General features: G+C 53.0%; 1 protein-coding gene across 4 annotated transcripts in view; it reads right to left on the bottom strand.

Annotated features, from left to right (window-relative positions):
* Positions 1-21,379, bottom strand: part of ARNT2 (aryl hydrocarbon receptor nuclear translocator 2) — a 197,945-nt gene that overhangs the window by 20,292 nt on the left and 156,274 nt on the right. For all 4 annotated transcript variants that reach the window (XM_029236793.1, XM_029236794.1, XM_029236795.1 and 1 more), the window contains 4 exons: positions 18,328-18,479; positions 8,247-8,319; positions 6,842-6,965; positions 1,465-1,564 (listed from right to left, as the gene is read on the bottom strand). In XM_029236793.1, coding sequence (XP_029092626.1) covers positions 1,465-1,564; positions 6,842-6,965; positions 8,247-8,319; positions 18,328-18,479 — 449 coding nt within the window. The remainder of the gene's footprint in view (positions 1-1,464; positions 1,565-6,841; positions 6,966-8,246; positions 8,320-18,327; positions 18,480-21,379) is intronic.

Below are 21,379 nucleotides of genomic sequence, written 5' to 3'. Positions count from 1 at the left end.
AGACTCGAGGCCTCCCCATCTCTCCTGATCCCTGATGGCTGAGTGCCCGCCCTGGCAGCAGGTGGCCACCTGACTTTTGCTTCTGGGCGGCCCTCCTGCCCCCTGCCACGCTGCCTCGGGCTGTCCCTCCTCACCTCTGGCCTCTGCTCCGTCCCTGCTGCCCTCTGTCCAGACGGCAGGGGGTTAGGGGGGGAACAGCAAGTGTTATGAGGACTCGGTGAACACGGGCCTGGGCTGGCACACAGCCTGGCACGGAACTACAAGTGGTCACCGTGTGCTGAGTGCATGAGTAACACAGCAGCAGGGCAGAAGTCTGGAGCCTCGGCCAGCGCTCAGCAGAGCAGGGAGACCGGCAGTGATGACGGCTCAGGAGCAGCTCACTGGGGGTTGTCGTCTTGTCCTCCTGTCCCCAGACCAGAGAGTCGCTGCCTGTTCAGAGACTCAGAACAGGTTGCAATCCAGCGAGGCCCAGCTGCACGGCTGGTCAGAGCCACTCCAAGATTTCAGAGGCTGCTGTTCCAGGGCACAGCTGTCGAGCTACCTGCTGCTTCCCCAAGAGGTCTGTCCGTGGACCAGTGTGGAAGCATGAGCCTCATCCCCTTAGAGGGCAGTCCCAGCCCGGACCTCTCCCTGGGGTGGCTGGTTCCACCTGCCCAGTCTTGGTCCCTGCCTGCATCTTATCTGAAAACTCAGCTCTGGCCAAGTCAGCCAGAGGCTGGGCTGTGTGAGGAGCCCCACCCTCCCGGGCACACATTTGAGATGCTTCGCCTAGCGAGTCTGCGGGCATCTGACGCTCACTTGGGTACCCCCACACCCTCCCTGAAGGCTGCGGGTCTCTCCTCTAGCCATTCTCCCCAGCCTGTGCTCCTGTTTCCCCGGCAGGCAGTGGAGCCAGGCCTTGCCTCCGGTGGTACTGTCGTGGTGGTGTTGTCACAGCTTCCTCTGTGACCTACAAGAGGTCCCTGATGCTAAGAACCAAGCTGTGGGAAGGCCAGACATCCTGCTTGTACCTCCCATGAGTGGCCCTGTAGGCTGAGACCCCAGGCATGATGGGCCAAGCTGTCCTCTCCCCCTTGGGGTTGGCCATGGCCTCAGAACCAGGGAACAGGGCACTTTCTGCTGCTTTGTCAGGTGTCCCCAGCTCTGCCCCATCTGGGTCCTGGCTAGAGGCCACCTCACTCCCTTCTCCCCGGCAGGCACCGCTACACAACGCAGTGGCTGGCACCTTTCACATCCGATACAGAGTTAACTGACCCCGTCACTTACGGTGACTCACCTAGGGCTCACAGGGCAGAACCGGAGCCACCGGACTCCTGAGCCTGGCCCGGGCATATGGATGCGTAAGCGCGAAGTGAGGTTTGTAGTATTTGTTGCACGCAGAGCCAAGCTCTGAGACCCAGGGCTTCACTGGGTAGGGGGGCCTCTTCCTCCTCTCTTGCCCCGCTGCCCGCCCCCACCAGGTACCTGAAGGCCTTTCCCGAGTGTCCCGGGGGAAACGGGCTGCCTTGGGAGTAGATCTGCTGAGTTCCTGCCGCAGAAGCCGAGCTCATCATCTTCTTCTCCGCTGGGAAAAGCAGAGCAAGGGTCACATTGGAGGAGTTCCCGCCCTGCAGACCCCAGGGCAGGGAGCCCCGAGCACAGATGCAGGGGTGGCGTGCACAAGCAGGGGGGCACAGGCCCTGGGCGGCCCCGCCCATCCCATGCAGCCCGCCCCGCCCTGATCTCTGCAGCTGCTCCTGAGGGCCCCCGGCTGTTCCCTGAAGCCTCAACTGGGCCACAAGCTGTAAGGCAGGCTCTTTCCGAGAGGGTTCTTCCTCACACGGTGTTTTACGGAGTTCTTCTCGCCTGGGGTGGGTATGATGCCTCTCATTTTTATTTTTTTTAAGATTTTTTTGATGTGGACCATTTTCTTAAAAAAGTCCTTATTGAATTTGTTACAATATCGCTTCTGTGTTATGTTTTGGTTTCTTGGCCACAAGGCATGTGGGATCGTTTTATTATTATTATATGTTTGTGCTTTTTTTGGGGGGGGCTGCACTGGGTCTTCGTTGCTGTACACGGGCTTTCTCTAGTTGCGGCGAGCGGGGGCCACTCTTCGTTGTGGTGCGCGGGCTTCTCATTGCGGTGGCTTCTCTTGTTGCAGAGCACGGGCTCTAGAGCACAGGCTCTAGAGCGCAGGCTCAGTTGTTCCACAGCATGTGGGATCTTCCCGGCCCAGGGATCAAACCCGTGTCCCCTTAACTGGCAGGCAGATTCTTAACCACTGGACCACAAGGGAAGTCTGCCATGTGGGATCTTAGCTCCCCGACCAGGGATCGAACCTGCACCCCCTGCACTGGAAGGCGAAGGCCTAACCACTGGACCGCTAAGGAATTCCTGATACCTCTCATTTTATGCGTGAGAAGGTGCAGAGCCATGGTTAAGAGGACAGGCTCTAACGTCCAGCTCTGCCCTATTTATCTGGGGTGTGGCCTTGGACATGTTATTTAACCTCCTTCTGTCTCCGTTTCCCCGAGTGAAAGATGGTGATAATGATAGTAGCTTCCTCATAGGGCTGTGGTGGGAATTCAATGAGTTAGCTTAAGTTAAGTGCTTAGAACAGGGGCCAGTATCAGAGCCAACAGCATTTAAATGTTTGCTATCACTTGCTAGTGTGGAAACTGAGGCTCAGTTTGTCCAAGCTCATGAGCCAGTGAAGGAGGACTTAGAGCTTGAATCCAAGTCCAGCACTCCTCCCACTGGCCCAGAACCCTGCCTGACCCCGCTGCCCTAACCCAGCAGGTGCTCCAGCTAACCTGGAGCAGCCCCGACCTGCGTTCCTTACCCTTCCACGAGGGTTTCTTTGAGAGGCCAAGCTCCTCATACAAGCGAAAACACTCAGACCCAGCCAAGATGCGTAATAGTGGACGCTTTTCTGCCACCATGGAGTGCTAAGTAGAAAACTCAGCTCAGCAGTCTCTCCCACAGAGAGAGGCTGAAGAAATGGGCTCAAATCCCAGCTGGGCTGTGAGATCTTAACACGAGGAAGAGGGTGGTAGTTTGAGAAACAGGAGTGGGAACGGGAGCCTTCTCACTCCCTCTGGTAATTGAGGGGTCCAGGGCTCTCCAAAGCACCCTCCCAACTTCCCTAGAATCTCAAAATCCCTACGCATCTTATTCCTATAGACCCTAACATCCCTGCTTGCAACAAGATCTTGGAATAAAGGATATGAAGGCAATTATTTTGCGCCTGGACAGACCCCACGTCTGCACCTGTCTCTGGCTTGCTGGTGGGGGGATGGGCGGAGCGGGTGGATCCTCCATTGAGTGAGCGTGAGAAGTGATGGACGCTCAGGCTCACAGGCTTGGGGCCCAGAGAGCTGGCTTCAGGGGCCATGTGACAAATCACCCACACGTGTCAACAAACCTCTGTGACGTTTTGAGAAACCGGAGGCACTGAGCAGTTTTCCTGGTCCATTTTCTTTTGCTGCAGTGACGGGGTGCTCATTGGGAAATCCTTACAGGATGGAAAGAGATCAGACTCTTGGGTGTGTATTGCTAACCCGATCATAAGGCCTTGAATCTTGGAGAGAAAGAGATGAGGCTAAAAGTTGCATGAGTTAGGACGACTTCTGGACTTCTCTTGACTATAAACAAGCCACTTTTTCTCATGTATTTAAGGTTTTTCGGTGGTTGGTTAAATAAGAAACATTTTTTTTCTAAATGCTCCAGGACATCTGTGGGGTACAAAATTACATCTATCTATCTATCTATCACTTTATATATATATATATATACATAAAATTATTCAGTATTCCATATCTTTATTATTTTGATCTACATGATTTGCTAGAGATGAAGAAAGGCATATTGAAATCTTCTGCTATAATCTGGCTTTGTCAGGATCTCTTATGTTTCAAACTATTTTTGGATTTCACATTTCATTGTTCATGACATTTATATCTTCATTTTAGGTTCCATCTTTTTTTTTTTTTTTTTTTTTTTGCGGTACGCGGGCCTCTCACTGTTGTGGCCTATCCCGTTGCGGAGCACAGGCTCCGGACGCGCAGGCTCAGCGGCCGTGGCTCACGGGCCCAGCCGCTCCGCGGCACGTGGGATCTTCCCGGACCGGGGCACGAACCCGTGTCCCCTGCATCGGCAGGCAGACTCTCAACCACTGCGCCACCAGGGAAGCCCTAGGTTCCATCTTTTACCTGTATACAACAGGCTTCTTTCTCTGCTTTCCTCCTTGTTTTTGGAGAGCATCATCACCACCCGCTCTTTCCGGTTCCATACTTTCATTTCATCTTGTTTTGGTTATATCACATTTTGGCACCATACTATTCAAGAATTATCCGTCAGAATCCCTTGAGCATCAACTTATTTCATTACTCGTGCTATTCATATTTTCTTGCTCTCTATTTTTCTCCTGAGTGTTTTGCAAGTTGCTAAAAATTTCCTTGTCTTTTCTTGGAAGTGGTTTGGAGGCGAGACCTCTTTCCTTCCATCTTTTTTTCTTTTTTTTTTCCATCCTTTAGTGGTTATGTTTAAACATACTTGAAGTTATATGTCAGAGATAAAATAGTATAGACTGATGAGAAATGTCTGTTTCTAGTCCCCTGATCCAAAGTATGTATCTTTGCTGAATTGACTCTGGTTTTTATTTTTAAATATCTTTTTTATCTTCTAACAATGTTATATTAATTCCAGGTGTCACTTAGTTTCACTTTTTCATCGCTACTTCTTTTCCAACCTATCACTTCCATTCTTGTGTTCCATATTTTGATTCATTTCACAAAAAGCACAGTCTTCTGCAAGTAATTTTTTTCCAGGAAGTATAAGTAGATGGTGCATGTCCGAGAAGGTCTTTCTGTTGCTTTTTCATATAGGAAAGCAGCTTGGTTGGTGGAAATACTCTTGGATTACATATTTTCCTTCCCTTCTTTTTCCTCTTCTGTTAATTTTTTTTCTATTTTGTCATCTTTATGGGAAAAGGTCTATGTTTGTAGAATATTAAAATTTCAAATGGGTTTCCCAGAAATGCTGTGGGTATCTGACCAAATAGTTCAGGCTTATCTGAGAGGAAGAGGAACTTTTGCTATTGTTTCCTCTTGCTGGATGAAATTACGTTTCTCTATAAAAGTTGAGGAAATACCGCTGTGGGTGGGTGGCACATCTGGATGGCCGGTGGGAACCACCAGAGGGGAGCCTCCCCGTCATGCTAACAGGTCTGTTCTCTGTTGCTGTTCTAAGTTCAGGCAGCTCCAGCGCGCTCCCTACTCTCATAGCATCTGGCTCACAGCCACATGGGCACGAGGGCTGGGGTCTTCCACTACAGGTGCTGGCAGCAGGAGGCCTGAGAACTGCTCTCTCCCAGCTGCCCGGGGCCTCTCTGTCCTCCCTGTGGCCCGTGCTGACCCCAGTTCCTTAGTCCTAGGAGGACGCTAATGGGGGTCCCTTCCCATTACTGCGTTCCCCACGCTTCCATGGCGTGAGTCGGCCGGTTTCTCCCTTCAGCTGATCCCGATTACACTGTATCTCACAGATTACACGAAAATGGAATCTTTTCCCTGAATTTTGGAACTGACAAGGACATTTCCAAGTTTTATATGTTGCTGATCTGAGCGGCAGTCTGAGTGGGCGAGTGAGGCAGCTGCACACGTGGGTTCCACGTGACACCTGAACTTTGAACAGCACCATTTTCTTTTTTAAAAAAATTTCTTATACCTTTTTATTATTTATTTATTTATTTTTGGCCGCCCCTCGCAGCATGTGGGATCTTAGCTCTCCGACCAGGGATTGAACCCGAGTCCCCTGCAGTGGAGGCACAGAGTCTTAACCACTGGACCGCCAGCGGAGTCCCAAGAATGGCGCCATTTTCTCTAACTGCAGTGCTAACACAGGTGAGCACCCCAGTGACCACCATGAAGGATGCGCCGTGGAACACCCATACAATGGAAACTACGCAGGCGGTAAATACGATTTAGACCATTTAATAATCTAGAATGACGTTCATAATAAATTGTCATGTGAAAAAGTAAGCTACCGAACAGCAGGAGCTCGGTTTTGTATATAAAAAGATTTCACATGTGCAGAAAAAGACAAAAAGGATGACTTTTAAAAAGTTAAAAAAGATTAAATCCGGGTGGTAGAATACTGGATAATTTTTATTTTCCTTTTTACTGCATATTTCTATTTTAAAATGCAGTCCTCTCTGCATTAGAGATTAAGTTGAGATTCTTTTTTTTAAATAAATTTATTTATTTTTGGCTGCGTTGGGTCTTCGTTGCTGCGCGCGGGCTTTCTCTAGTTGTGGCGAGCGGGGGCTACTCTTGGTTGCAGTGCGCTCATTGCGGTGGCTTCTCTTGTCGCAGAGCACAGGCTCTAGGTGCGCGGGCTTCAGTAGTTGTGGGCTCAGTAGCTGTGGCTCACGGGCTTAGTTGCTCCACAGCATGTGGGATCTTCCCGGACTGGGGCTCAAACCCGTGCCCCCTGTATTGGCAGGCGGATTCTTAACCACTGCACCACCAGGTAAGTCCCAAGATATATATATTTTTATAGGGACATGTCTTTGTCTTGATAAAACTAAATTCTACCATGATTAATAGTGCTCATTTATTCCAGTTCCTCAAATTTTGAAGATGAGATGTCAGAGGCTCCAGGTTGGTTGCCCCAGGTAACGGGTAAATGAGAGGCGAGGCCAGGAGTAGAGAGGATCCACTGGAACCCCTGTATTTGGTGCTACTTTTCTACCCTGTAGAAGTCGCTGTAAATTCACCCTCAAGGGTGGCTGCCTCCAAATGGCTGGACAGCGACTATAAACCCCACAATCTCACGACCTCAGCATCCTTTGGAAACTTACATGCACTGATTCCTGCAAACATCTCGGCAAACCGCGGATCTCTTTCCTGGGAAAAGATTGAGTCTGCCTTTTCCACAGACTTCCCGGCCTCGTGAACCCCGGCTGGTAGGTTGGAGACAGGAACCTGTTTGTACATGAAAACACAAGAGCATCCTGTGTGTGAGGTGCAGAGCAAACGCTCCCAGAGGTCACCTGTTTGCCTCCACCAGATCCCCCTCCCTCAGAATTGCTGGCGTTTCAGCCTTCGGTGTTGTGTAGGGCAGGAGCTTTTCTGTACAGGAAAGCCAAGAACAGACGGGCGGGGGTGTGAACGAGAGGTCACAGAAAGGTCACTGGGGTCCCACTGATCACTTGGAGAGAGATAAATAAAAATAATCAACCTAGTCTAAATATTGGGAAAAGTGAACATAAAGTTTAATTGGAGAGAGAGGCCAAATACCAACACGAGCTGCGGTTTCTCCCGCAGTGGGGCCTGGGGAGATGGGAGAAGGAAAGGGGACAGGGCGGTGAAGTGGGAGACACAGGCTGTGACCGGGCAAGTGTGCTGAGAACAGAGCGGCTCAGACTAAAGGCGGGAGAAGCAGCGAGGAGGCTGCAGGGCTGACACAGTTCAAAGCCGTGCTGGCTTAGGGTTAGGGTTAGGGTTAGGCTTAGGGTTAGCTCCCACACAGCCTCTGCATCTCAGCACCAGTAAGTCCCCTCCATACGAACGAGTTCTGTTCCGAGAGCATGTTCTTAAGTCCAACTTGTTTGTAAGTCCAACAAAGTTAGCTTAGGTCCCCAACTAACACAATCGGCTCTATAGTACTGTACTGTAATAGGTTTATCATACTTTTCACACAAATACTACATAAAAAACAAACAAAACATAAAGAAGACCTTTTTAATCTTACAGTACAGTACCTTGAAAAGTACACTAGTACCAGCTACATCACTGCAGCTTTTACACTTGCTTCCGGACATCCTGGGCTTGAAATAAAGATACTGTAGGACTGTACTCTCTACTGTAAAGTACACAAAAGCACAGTCACTTGTAGAGGACGCACGCATGTGACAATGTACGCCAGACACGTGAGCTAACTTCCGTGACTGGACGTGTGAATGCACGTTCGCATCTTTGAAAGCTCGCAGCTTGAAGGTTCGTATGTAGGGCACTTACTGTGCTGGCTGACCGCGTCTCCTAGCGCTTCCTGTTTTACACTCTTCATGGCTTGGCTTGGCTCTGCATGGAAGAGTCACAGCCGACCCCCCGCCCCATTCCGGGGACCAAAATGCTTTTTGCAGGGTGGGTAGAGGGCGAGACAGCACCTCTTGAGCTGAGGGGCTCAAGCTAAGGAATAGATTTAGTCTGCAGTCCTTTGGTTGGAGACAGTTCCAACTGGGAAAGCGCTTTCCAGAAATTCACCTGCGGTAAGTCGTAGGATGACAACCCGTCTCTCTGGTGCACCTCCAATTCCGCCTGCTGCTGCTGAAGCTGCCTGGGAAACAAGGAGTCAGCAGTCACGAAGAACAGAAGTGGTGCTGACGGGGCGGAGCCACAACTGTCCCCGCTCCCCAAGGGCACAGAAGGCAACGGCCGATGGATCTCTAAACTGTTCTCAGTTATGACAGATTTCATTATTTTTATGTCCCAAATCAAGACCCCAAGCCTTGTCTTTCAAGTGTAGGCCGCCAATATTTAGGAAATAAGTTTTGATTTATGACTTCATTTTATGCAGGGTAAAAGACACCAACATTAAAAGAGAAAAACATTTAAGGCAAAATTCAGAAAAGCCCAACGATGCTGTTGGCTTCAGCCAATGTTTGTTTCCCTGTAAGCTGGTAGGAGGTGACATCATCCCATCCAAGTCTCACGCTAAATTTTCACAGTGGTTACTTTACCCCACATTAAAGTTAAGAGATGGAAGTCAAAAGAGGCCAAGCGGTTGTCCCAGTTGGCTGACCAGCAAGTGGCTCTGACACGACAGAGCCAGGATCTGACCTCACGCGTCTGACCCGGCTTGCTCTGCTCTCTGCACGGTACTGGGCTGCTTGACTTGGGAAACCAAAAGACTACTTAGAGGGAATGGTTGCTTGACGTTTTAAAGTATGGAAACTGGGTTACTTTCAAGGCGCAGTGAGTCCTGCAGCTCAGAGCCTAAAAAAGGGGCAGGATGACCCTTAAACACCAACAAGGATGTCAGACAAAATCTTACTGGCAAATTACTGACAAAAATCAGTCCCCCACCCTTGCCCGTGCATCAGTTTAAAGGACATGAACAGACCATTCAAGCATAAACAAATATGTAATATGCAATATGTATACATATAACATGTATATACATATAACAAGCAAGTAATTAGGGAAATATTTTCACCACTAAAATAAACAAAATAAGTGCAAATTAAAATAACCTCGAAGTATAATTTTTCACCTACTAAGTTAGTAAAAACATGCTTAGTGTGTTGGCTTGGTGTTGAAACCACTCAGCTCACACTCTGTAGGAGAAGCGTGTGTGGACGCAATCTTCTTGGAAAGCAGTACGGTGACCACATTAGGAGGTACGGCCAGGGCCACACCCTTCCCTTCCAGGTGGTCCCCCTGCTGCTGGGGTTTCTGCTAAGGAAATGATTCAGGGGCAGGAAACAAGAGCTATCCACGCAAAGCTGGCTATAATAGGGGAGCGGCTTGGTAAACTACGTATATTAATTTGCTGAGGAAATCCTCCACGGTCACCAGCAGTGGCCACTGTGAAGACCACCTGGAAACACCAGAAGGTGTGATAAGAGTGTGTGGAAAAGTTCAGCACGAAATGTTACGGACGCTATGATTATGGCTACAAACGTTATGTCCTATGTGGGTGAATAAGATTTGGAACATGGAAAAAAATATCTTAAGTGCTTGCATTAATTGGATAGATTTTCGTTTTCACTATTTCACTATTTTAAGGCAAGAATGATCCTAGGGGGTCCCTTTGTACATCTCTGGACATCAAGCTTTTCTCATCCCTGGCCACGCCCTGGACAGGGAGGTGGCAGGACCCCTGGAGGGACAGCTCACAGATTCCCCCCGCCTTCACTCGGGGTGTGAGGTGCACGGAGAGCTCACTAGACACTCCACGGGGAGGAACGGAGGGGTGGGCTGGTGTGGATCGGCTCAGTCAGGGGAGCAGGTCCCTGCAGAGGGGCCACTGCGAGCTCACAGTGGGATAACTGCAACCTGAATCATCAGGATCTGGAGGGCCCCCCTCGGAGGAGCGGTGTAGTTGGGCCAGGGGGAGGGCAAAGACGCCGGCATCCACTGTGCATCCGCCCCAGCCCTCTGCTACGGCTCTGCACTCACGCAACTCACGTCAGCCTCACCGTGAGCTAACCCTCGAGGTAGATATTTTAGAAACTCCCTTTACAAGTGGGGAAACTGAGGCCCAGAGAGGCTAACGGGCTGCAGAGACTGGATGGCGCTCTTGGAAGGGGTGATCAAAGAGGGTGTAGGGAAGGGGTTACTTGGCAGGTGTGGGACAGTGGTAAGGGAGACTCGGCTTGGATACTGAAGAACCCCTGGGCTAGCAGCAGTGGGGGGAAGCCCAACTTCCCCCCGGGCTGAAGGGGCAGGGGGAGCCGGCAGGGATCAGCTGCTTGATGATGGATGCAGCCTCCGCTCGCCTTGGGAGGTGGCCGGCCTCCCCTCGCCCCACTGTCTGCAGCCTGTCCCTCCACTGGCCGGACAACTGGAAACCCTCTCGTTCCTGTCCATAGGGTTCAACGTTGGCCCTTCCCGGGCACATAACAGGGCAGAGTGTGGAAACAAGGTCTCAAAGGGCAAACACGAACGTCAACACAACCGCCAGGCTGGTAGGCGGTGAAGACTGAGAACGAAGAGACTTTCTAACATCAAGTGCGGAAGCATTCCTTTTCCTGACTATTCTCAGCAACTAGGAACGGAATGAACAGAGGGGATCTGGTCCCCAGCTCCCCAGCTGGAGCAGTCCCTAGTATTGATACATCATCTCAGATGGGCCACTGGCCAGTCTCTGCCCGACCGCCACTGTCCTGGGGAGCTTGCTCCTTTCCGAGGCAGCCTGCTCCATTTGTAGACAGAAACAATATAAAAAGTCTGTCCCCAAAACAGACCAAATCTACCTTCCTGCAACTCCCAGTTTGAGTTCCAATTCTGCCCTGGAGAAACACAAAAGAACTTGAATTGTGCTTCTCAACTCTTTTTCTCAGCATTCAGAGATGTACGGTCCGAACACTATTCACTCCTCCAGCCGTGCCTTTCACTTGGTGCCCCTGGCGTGTGTGTCCCCTGTAAGGGAAGACATCCTAGAAAAGGACCCCAGTTGGAGGACCCAGTGAATAGTTTATTTGGAACTAAGCCCGGGTGAGCCATGTCTTCAGTGAAGTGTGCTGAAATACCTACGCCAAGCTCTGTGCCAGGCACTGGAGAGAGGGTGATGACTCAGAACCTATGTGGTCTCTGCCCCTGGCGAGCTGACAACCTCCCGAGGAAAACAGACAAGGTGGCAAGCAATTGCGGTACGTTGAGTTAAGGCCACGACACGGGAAGAATGAGGTTCTATCTGAGCACACAGTATGTCTTCCCACCTTGGTGTGAGAGCCCAGGGAAAAGGTTAACAATAAAACCAGCTTCCTGAGATTGCCCACCAGGCAGTCTAAGCCTATGCTTGTAACACCAGGAAACAGGAGCACTAAAAATAATTTTCAAAAAAACGGGTATTTCAGAAACATTTTAAAGAATCGATACAATCATCAACAGAAAAATCACCACAACTTTCTATATTTTCTTATTCTTACTTGACAGTTTTTTTTTCTTTTATTTTGATTTACATCTTGAGGGCACCCTCATCTTTCATTTGCAGGGCCTCTAAAATCTGAGCGTAGTACCCAGAGCCAGTACTTCGCTACTGTTTTCACATCTCTGCAAAAGTCCCATTTTACAGATAAAGAAACTGAGGCTCAGTGACACAGTTCTGTGTGGTGCACACAGGACTCAAAGCCAAGTCTGTCTGGTTGCAGACCCCGCACTCTGTCCCACAGGTGTAACAGGAACCATCATGTCACGCCTCCCATTCCAGAGCTGTGGGCCCCACAAGACACCACCTTGAGCCACCAGGTGGGAGAGAAAAAAAAGACCTGTGCTTTGGGATTTTTGGAGCAGTGAACTCTCCTTCATGGCGGGAATCCGTGGACCACCCTTTCTTCCTTTCACAAGTTTCCCAGGGCCCAACCTTCAACCCACAAGCATTTTTCCAGGAAATAATGACCACTCCTACCTTGCGGCTCAGCCTTGGTGTCCAGTCCAAGCACAGAATCTTGGTGAGTGGGCAGTTGTGCTGCTGTGCCTGGGGCCCGGCCGTGGGGTGAACAGGGCAGAAACCCAGACCTCTCCACTCACCCTGCTGTGTACCCTGGGGCTGGTCTGCGATGTAGGGAAGATGGGCTTCTAATTTGCACAGAAGTGTGGTCAGGGCCTGAGGTGTTACGATGGGAGTTTGTTCTCAGCTCTGTTGCTTCTGGGGGCTTTGAGACCACAGAAAGCAACTTTCACCGTAGAAGGAAAATAAAGTCTCAGCCTTGGCTGGCAAATCCCAAGGATCCTAACCTCACTCCCCCTGTGGTCTGGACATCAGATTCTCTGTCCTGGCCTTTGGTTTCCGCTTCCGTAGCCGAGTGCATGGGGAAGAAATGCTGACCTGCAGGCCGCCCCATCCTGAGAAGAAGCCAAAGGAGCTTTCTCGGACATTTCACGGCAACGGAATAAAAATAAACCTTGGTGTGCTTGCAAATTCCAGAGAGGGAGACAAACGGCAGCTCGGCTGCAAGCTGACTGACAGTGCACGGGAGGGACCTGAGGGAACCGGGCTGCCACTGCCCCCGACCGCTGCCCCCTGGCCCCTGCCCACTAGCTGGGGGACTAGAGCTGATGGTTAGAAGCCAGACGCATCAAGCCCAGGCTTCCTGTCCGTGTGGCCTCCCTGCACGGGAAGGCGCAGGATGTCGGGCAGATCCTGTCTATTTATCTCTGACGCTCCCAGAATGGAGGCTTTTACTCAGCCTGAGTAAGTGAGCAACCAGCCATTAGGGGGGCATTCGGGGGCAGCGTGTGATCGCACCCCTGGGTGGAACCGGAATCCAGCTTGGAGCCATCTAGGGGCTGGGCAAGCTCAGCTGACCAGAGCGAGGCGAATAATACCCACCATTGACTGAGCGCTGTCTGCATGCCCATTGTGAAGGACTCTGGGTGCCTGTCAAGGGCTTTGGAACTGTTCTGATCAGGGACAGGGTGCAGTGTGAGTGCGGTTTTAGAGAGATGGCGTCTGGGGCCGGATGGAAGGCAAGAGGAACCGGTCAGGAAGGAGGACGGATGCTCACCCAGGAGATGGCAAAGGCCTGGATGGGGTCATCGGAGAAGGGGCAGAGGAGGAGAAGGAGGGCCAGAGAGGACCCCAGACGGAAACTGGGGGCCGGTTCTCTGCCAGGTTGTCTGTTGCAGGTGGATGAGAGGGCAGGACCCAAGACAAGTGCCAGGATGGGGCTTGGTGACAGGGTGTTTTGGCCCCTTCCCCTTCTCTAAGTTCTGCAGAGACCAGGAGTGACACCTTCCTTGTAGGTCTCCTTTGCTTCCTTTTACTCCCTGCTCCCACATCCTGCCAACTACCGGCCAGGGGGGCTGGGCCCGAGACAGCCGTCCCTGAAGACGTGGGGTTGGACGGCGGGCCCTGAGACGCCCACCGTGACTACGGGCGTGGTGGAGTTTCAAGGACACACAGGCACAACACACAGCTGTGGTTATGAAGACCCACAGTGACTTTGCAAGGGGCTGTGGCACAAACAGGGCTCACACCCAGCAGAGTCAAAGGGCTGCCTTCCGTCCCCGCGAAGGAAAGCACAGCCCCTGGGTGGTGCGAATGACTCCTGCACCAAGATGCCCACGGCTTGTCTACCTGAAACAGTGTCGATCACTAGACCCTAAGACGTGGGCACGTTTCAAAGTTGTGCCACCAGTGTGTGAAATGGGAGTCTGTGTTTCCTGCACTTCGCTCCATTTTCCTCCATCAACGTACCAGGAAAATAAGCAAGGGTGACAAAGAGGCCTTCTTCTCAGCAGCTTCAAATGCTGCCCATTAACACTCCATTTCCCTGGGGAGTTTCTTTTCAATGCTCCTGACTGAATGCAACGGGGTTTGCAACTCCCTCCCACCCCCCCCCCCCCCCCCGCCCCCGGCCCTGCCAGCACAGAGCATGTAAGGACCTCTGCATAACAAGTCTGCCTACTGCTGGCGACGTTTAGCCACAAATGTGAAGCAGGGCGGACGGTTCTCGTGACAGTTGTCACTGCCCTCTACTGTCCACAGTAAACATTTCCTACCATCTTTACCCACTGAAGACCTTTTGGTCCAGCAGACAATAGTTCAGGCCTCTGGTGTGAGGCCATGTGCCGAGGGACATCGTCACCCCATCTAACCTCAGTGAGCTGCCAGGAGCAATCGTCCTGAGAAAAGATGTAGGGACACCCCCGGGGACAGAATGTTCTGTTTTGTCAACGATGTCTGACTTCCAGGAAATAATCAAAACCTCTGCCTGTGACTGCTTTTAGGAGGAAGGGCTTCACTTTCCTTCCAGGCTCCGCTGCAACGCTACCTGCTGGGGATGCTTTCTCGGAGGCCCTGTGTGGAAGCGTGAATTCTCTGTCTCCCCTGTGCCCTCGTGATGGCGTTTTTACCTGTCCCTCCCTCCTGCTGCCTACTTCTCACGCTCTCCACGTGATGGGAGCCTTCCGGGGAGGCGGGGTGGTGGTGGTGCAGAGACCAGAACAGAGGCGTCCTGAGTTTACTGGACGCCTGGCACAGTGCTCAGTGACTACCCACTGCGTTGAACTGAGTCGCAACAAGGCACGCGACCGTGATGGCTGAAGCTTGTATTCATGTTAGAAGTGAATGAATGGTGAAAAAGGTAAAACTACCAAAACCCCAAAAAAGGGGGCTTCAGTCTGTTCTTCTGCCCTAAGTCTAGAGGACTCTGCCCGGTGCCCAGCCTGGGACCATGCTCTCCACTGCAGAGGGAGGCCCGCACTTGAGCAGGTTCAGTGACAGGTGGGCTGTTCCTGCCACACCCTCAGAGGTTCTCTCGCAGCCAGCCACAGACATCAGGCACCACACACGCGGCGGGCGTGGGGCAGGGAGGCAGGCAGGGATGAATGGAAGAGAAGAGGGACAGGATCGTAGCAGGAGGCACCTTGCGCTAAGAGCCAGTCAACAGGTGGGCATCAAGAGGGCGGGGGCTTCCCTGGTGGTGCAACGGTTGAGAGTCCGCCTGCCGATGCAGGGGACACGGGTTCGTGCCCCGGTCCGGGAAGATCCCACGTGCCGCAGAGCGGCTGAGCCCGTGAGCCATGGCCGCTGAGCCTGCTCGTCCGGAGCCTGTGCTCCGCAACGGGAGAGGCCACAACAGTGAGAGGCCCGCGTACCGCAAAAAAAAAAAGGGTGAACGTTCTAGGAGAGTGACCACGGCACAGAATGCGTGGCCGGCCTGCCCGTTTCCACGGCTTCGGGTACAGGCAGCTGGCGGGGCTGGAGAGAGGCCGGGACAGGCAGGGGGAGCCTGCAGATGAGCTGTGGCTTGAACAGATGCCGAGCAGGTCTGTTGCTCTCTCGCTCACTTCAGCCTCGTCCCCCGGGGCTCCCACTGCCCGTCCCTGGCTCCAGGTCAATGAGCACACCTGTTACCTTCATCCTAGGAGCTCCTGGAGGTCAGGCCTGTGTCTCACTCCACATCCGCTCTGTGGAATGAAGAAGGAGCCATGGGATCCTGAGCCCTGCCCGTCTGACTCTTCCTCCTGTTTCTTGAGATTCACCATTTTCCCCAAGGCCAGGGCGGGACATAGGCCTGGCACTAGCAGGTGCCGCTCGGCTCCCTCTCCTGCCCAGGTCGGGGGAAGTGGGAGAAGCAAAACCCCCTCCATTTGACTGAGTTTACCAAGCAGTGACTAGACAAAGTCAGTTATTAAAACATAATAGCATTATCTTTTTGCATACCTGGACCTACAGCTATATTTCCTCCTGTTATTCTCACCACCAGCAAAGCCCTGGCTAGAATATGGAGGTGTAAGAAGAATCAGAATCAAGTAAGCCGAGGGATAAGATGTAAAGAAAGAGGAGTCGGGACTTCCCTGGTGGCGCAGTGGTTGAGAATCTGCCTGCCAATTCAGGGGAGTTGGGTTCGAGCCCTGGTGCGGGAAGATCCCACATGCCACAGAGCAACCAAGCCCATGCGCCACAACTCCTGAGCCTGCGCTCTAGAGCCCGCGAGCCACAACTACTGAGCCCGTGTGCCACAACTGAGCCTGCGCTCTAGAGCCCGCGAGCCACAACTATGGAGCCCATGCGCCACAACTCCTGAGGCTGCGCTCTAGAGCCCACGAGCCACAACTACTGAGCCCATGCGCCACAACTGAGCCTGCACTCTAGAGCCTGCGAGCCACAACTAATGAAGCCCGTGCACCTAGAGCCTGCGCTCTGCAACAAGGAGAGCCACGACAATGAGAAGCCCGTGCACCGCAACAAAGAGCAGCCCCTGCTCGCCGCAACTAGAGAAAGCCCACACACAGCAACAAAGACCCAAGGCAGCCCAAAATAAATAAATATATAAATTAATTTATATTATAATAAAAAAAGAAAAAGACAAAAAGAGGAGTTGGCCAGACAGTCTGGGAAGAATGACCAGTGAGAACGAGTTATTGATGGGGTCCCTGGTGGCTGCTGGGAAAGCAAGTTAGCAGAGCTGGGTGCCACAGCCAGGCTCTCGGGGGTCAAGAAGAGATGCATGGTGAGGGGGCTCCAGTACAGACAGGTGGCAGGGCCAGGTGGGAGGAAAGCAAGGAGGATTGGCAAGACAGGGTTTTTCCAAGATCAGGAAGACACGTGGCTAGGTGAGGGCCTGGGAGGGAGGCTGTGGCGGGACTGGACGAGAACCCAGGGGCCACGGGAGACAGAGGATGCGCTGGGAGCTAGAAAGCAAATGGAGGGCTTGGCCCTGGAGGGAGAAGCCAGCAGAGCAGGAGTGGAGGGGATGGAGACAGGCCCCCACATGAACAGGGAGAGGTTCACGCGGAGGGCCCTGGCTTCTCTGTTCGCTGGAAGGCAACACGATGTGCGCAGGGTTCGAAGGAAGCGCGCACTTAGCGGATCTGGGGCAGCCCGTAGACAACAAGCCAAGAAACCCGAGCAGCGGCGGCAGGTGGCAGAGGGGTTGCTGCCACCTCCAGAGCATTGGTGCTGACTGCTGCAGACCCCACCGCCCAGGGCTGCTACTCCGCCAGGGCGATTCACACACACCGTCTACGCGCAGGATCCGAGGCGGGGGGGTGGGCGGTGTTCTGTTATTCTCCCCATTTTACAGATGAGCAACTGAGGCTTCAAAAGAGCAGGTGACTTGCCAGGTGGGAGCTGGGATTGAAACCCAGGTCACCTGTCCTCTGAGGGATCTTGTGTGGACCCACCTGTCAAGCTCTGTGCCTTGTGGCCCAGGAGCAGGGCCAAAGCCGAGACACTGAGGGTGCTGCCTGGAAAGGAGGCTGCTTTGTGGGACCCAGATGGGAACCCCCAAACCCAGGGAGCTGGGATATGGCAATGGAGAGCCCTGAGGGAGGCCAGGAGGTCACAGTGAGTGCCCGGAGGCATCGGTGCCCGGGGGGGCTGCTAGCACATGAAGATGGGAGGTGGCCAGGGTGGGAACAGACTCCATGGACTCAGTATCGGACCTGAGGAAGTGGAGGACGGCAGTGCACTGACCGGTACGGGGAGCCACGGTGACAGTTTCACCAGTCAGCTCATCGCACGCCCCTGAAGGCTACAATTCCTGCCACACACCTAAACATCATTTTGCCTTTGTTCCTGTTGGTTCTCTGGACTTCTATTTCCTCGAGAGGAAGTCCGGAGAGGAGGCATGACCCGTCTGTATCTAGGAGCCGGACCTCATCTAATCCTCACGGGAACCTGAGAGGGAGGTGTTATCACCCCTTCCACACGTGAGGAATGAGGGGACACAGCAGTCAAGATCACATGGCTGGGAAGTCAGGGGGGCCAAGACCGGAGCTCGGGTCTGTGTGTTAACATGCACGGGACACAGCCGTGGTGATGCCAGCAAAGATCTTGGGAGGACTGCGTCAGTGATCAGGCAGAAGAGAAACCACGTGTCCCGGGGGTGCCCACCCCCACGCCGCCTGCCCCGACACCCTAGCGCTGCCAAGAGGCTCAGCCTCACTCCTCTGCCCCCGGCTTCAGCAGGATCACGAAACCAGGTCAGGCGGCAGGTACACGGCAGAGGCACGAGGAAGCCCCCAGCTCTGCCCTGCTGGGCTCTGCAGAGGAAACAGCATGGGAAACCAGAGTACCTCGAACCGACTGTGCTGACGGAGCGGGAGGGCCGCTGGGGTCTCACACCTCAGGAGGGAATTGAGAGGGGCTCCGGGAGGGGAAGGTACGTACTTGACATTGGTGTTGGTGCAGATGACGTACTCGATCTCATCAGAATAGGGGTTCTGGAAGGTGAAGCTGCTGGTGCGGATTAACACCCACTCCCGGTTCTTGGTGCGGAATCGATACATGACCGACAGCACTTGGCCTTTCAGCTTCACCACCTGAGCAAACATTTGGAGAAGGGAGTCAGCAGGAGGAAGGATGGTGCCAGACAGAGGAGGGGGAGGCAGCCAGCGGGAGCTCAGGACAGGAGCATCGTAGCCAAAGACAGGCACGGAGGGAGGGTGGGGGTGGGAGAGAGCGGTCACCTGACGGGAGCCCTCTGTCCACTTCCCCTGTGAGGCAGGGCACTGAATTTAGGTTGTTCTGTCACCACCGTGTGAGAAACCAACTAGTCAATGCCCATTTGATATCAGAACGTTTCGGCGTTTACAAATCAGATCATGAGAACTCTGCAAGCTGGAGGGTTTCCCTTTTTGCCTTGGCTGCTAGGGCGCTCTGGGTTTGGTGACAGTGCTCCCGTGAAGTAAGGCTCTCATACTCAGCTATGTCGTGACATTGTATTCATGGGTTTATTTATTCATACCTCTCATTAAGAAATTCTTAACCTCTGTTTAACATTGTAGATTGGATTAAATATACTCTCTGGGAGGAGATAAAATAAAATAACTAACTTCTATGCATTATCTCTTTGTATGCATGTATCTATTATTACCCTTTTTTTTTTTTTTTTTGGCTGTGCTGTGTGGCACGAAGGATCTTAGTTTCCTGACCAGGGATTGAACCCGTGCTCCCTGCAGTGGAAGCGTGGAGTCTTAATCACTGGACTGCCAGGGAAGTCCCTCTACGATTACTTTTATGTCGCAGTATGGTTTCCAGAATACTTCCAAATGTAAACCCTCACAAGAACTAGGTGAGGTGGGCTTTACTATTTACAGAGGATAACGCTGAGTGTCACAGAAATAAGTTGCCCAAGATTGGACAACTTTGGTGGAAAAGCTGGGACAGGAACCAAGATCTTGCTTCCAAACCACAAGTGTGTTTCAGCGGACACACGGCTGGCTTTCCTGCTCTGTGCAGACACACACGATCTATCACACACAGAAACCTGGAGATGCGGAGGCGGGCGGGCGCAGGTGCAGAAAGCAGCAGTTCTCAGGGGCAGTTCTCGGCTGAAGCAGGAACGTGAGGAGAAAGGACACAGATGGCTGGTGCGTCTGGGCCTGGCTGTGCTCATGCACCCAGGACAAAGCAAGGCAAACAGGAGCGCCCCCTCCTGGCCTTCAGGATGGGAAGGCCCCAGGCACTGGGCAGCGGGCCGGCCCGACTGCAGACCATAGTGTGACCAGAGATGAGAATGGGGACCTGGTCCTAGGGGTCGGGGAGGCACTTGTGCTTTATTCCAGGTTGGATGTCAGTAGCCAGTCTGGGGGCAGGGACCCCTCGGTCACTGAGTCTCCCCCACCCTCAGCCCAGGGCCCGGCACAGAGCAGGCCCCTCAAGCACATTTCCTGAGCCGACCTGATGCATCTTTGGCCCCGTGCCCTGGGCTGATGCAGCCGGAGCGGCCATCCTCTCTCTGCACCACCCCTGGGGAGCAGGATGAGATGAAACCTGAGGGTGCTGGGCTCCCTGGTGGGAAAGTCCACGTGATAAAGAAACCAGACCAAAAGCGCAAGGAGGGGAGACCCTTCCTGACACCTCACGTGAGGAAGCATAGCCGTGGGGCGAGGCCAGGCCGGGAGCTCAGGGGTGCCTGCCAGCCGGCCTGCAGCCCCAACAGGAAGCTGGCCAGAGGTCAAGGCCACGTGCCCCTCAAGTCGATGTTCTGAGGGGTCCTCCTCTGAGTCTGCACAAAGCACACGGGACACAGGCAGCGCCCCCGTCGTGAGACCACGTCTTCCACACTCTGAAGCTCGCGGATGGAACCTTTTCATGTTTCCTCTAAGCAGGATGCCTGAGATGGTGTGAAATTTTTTAACTCCATGTAACAAACACTCCCAAGGCACGGCGTGTGCAAGCTCAGCCCTTGGAGCTGTGGCTAAAGAGCCGGGGGAGGGAGCGCAGCCCTGCACCCGCCTCGGGGCCGACGGGCAAGCATCTTGTGCGTGTTACCTCACGCAGTCCTCACAGCAGTATTTTGTGTAACTGGAAACTGAGCCTTAAAGGAGTTAACTATCCTGCCAAAGCCTTATGACTAAGGAGGGGCAGAGACAGGATGGGATCCCAGGTCTACCTGACCCCTGTGCCCCTTGTCTTTTCTTGAATCACTATAGCTGAGACAGAACACTTGTCCCCAAAGAGCTTCTCACCTAGCACAGGCAGGGCAGGTGCATGGGTAACTGTAACTCAGAGAGAGCAAATACCACTACAGAAACATAAGATTGAGGCAGGAGATAGATGGGTCCCAGGCTCAGCAGCTGGAGTTTGCCCCGCTGTGGGCAGACACTCCAAAATTGCAGGAGTGAGAGACGAGCTGGGCCCCGCCCAGATAAGAGATAAAAGACCACATATTCCTCATCCTCGAAGTCAAGGAGACCTTCCCGACTACACACGTGAAGAAAGGCTCCTTGGAGGTCAAAAAGGAAAGGGGAGCCACCCTGTAGTAGGTGATGTCAACCTACCCGTAGGCCTCTTCACTAGAATCCACCTTGGCTAAGAGATGCGTGCATACATGGGAGGACCCTAAGATAAATCAAATACGGGCTCAGAACCAGGCAAAGCAAGGTGACTGGACAAAGGAAACGGGAAGAAATGCCCCCTATAAGCGATTCTCTCTCTGAGCCCGCCCGTGTGTCTATCCACACATATTCTTTTTCCTAATGAACATTTTACTTGTTTCACTACTTTCTGTCATTGTGGGATTCTTTTCTGCAAAGCTGAAGGGCCAGGGCCTTGTCACTGGCCACTGGTCTAGTGGCTAGGATTTGGTGCTCTCGCTGCCGTGACCTGACCTCAATCTCTGGCCGGGAACCGGAAGCCCTGCTTCAAGCTGCTGCAGGCCGAGGCCACCTGAGATCAAGATCAGGTGCCACAGGTTACCAGCAAGTCGAGGAGACAG

Source organism: Monodon monoceros, unplaced genomic scaffold, assembly GCF_005190385.1.
Source record: "Monodon monoceros isolate NGI ecotype Baffin Bay Population unplaced genomic scaffold, NGI_Narwhal_1 Super_Scaffold_21, whole genome shotgun sequence".
NCBI lineage: Eukaryota > Metazoa > Chordata > Mammalia > Artiodactyla > Monodontidae > Monodon > Monodon monoceros.
Note: the sequence above shows the minus strand (reverse complement) of the source record. Positions and strands in the feature narration are given on the sequence as shown.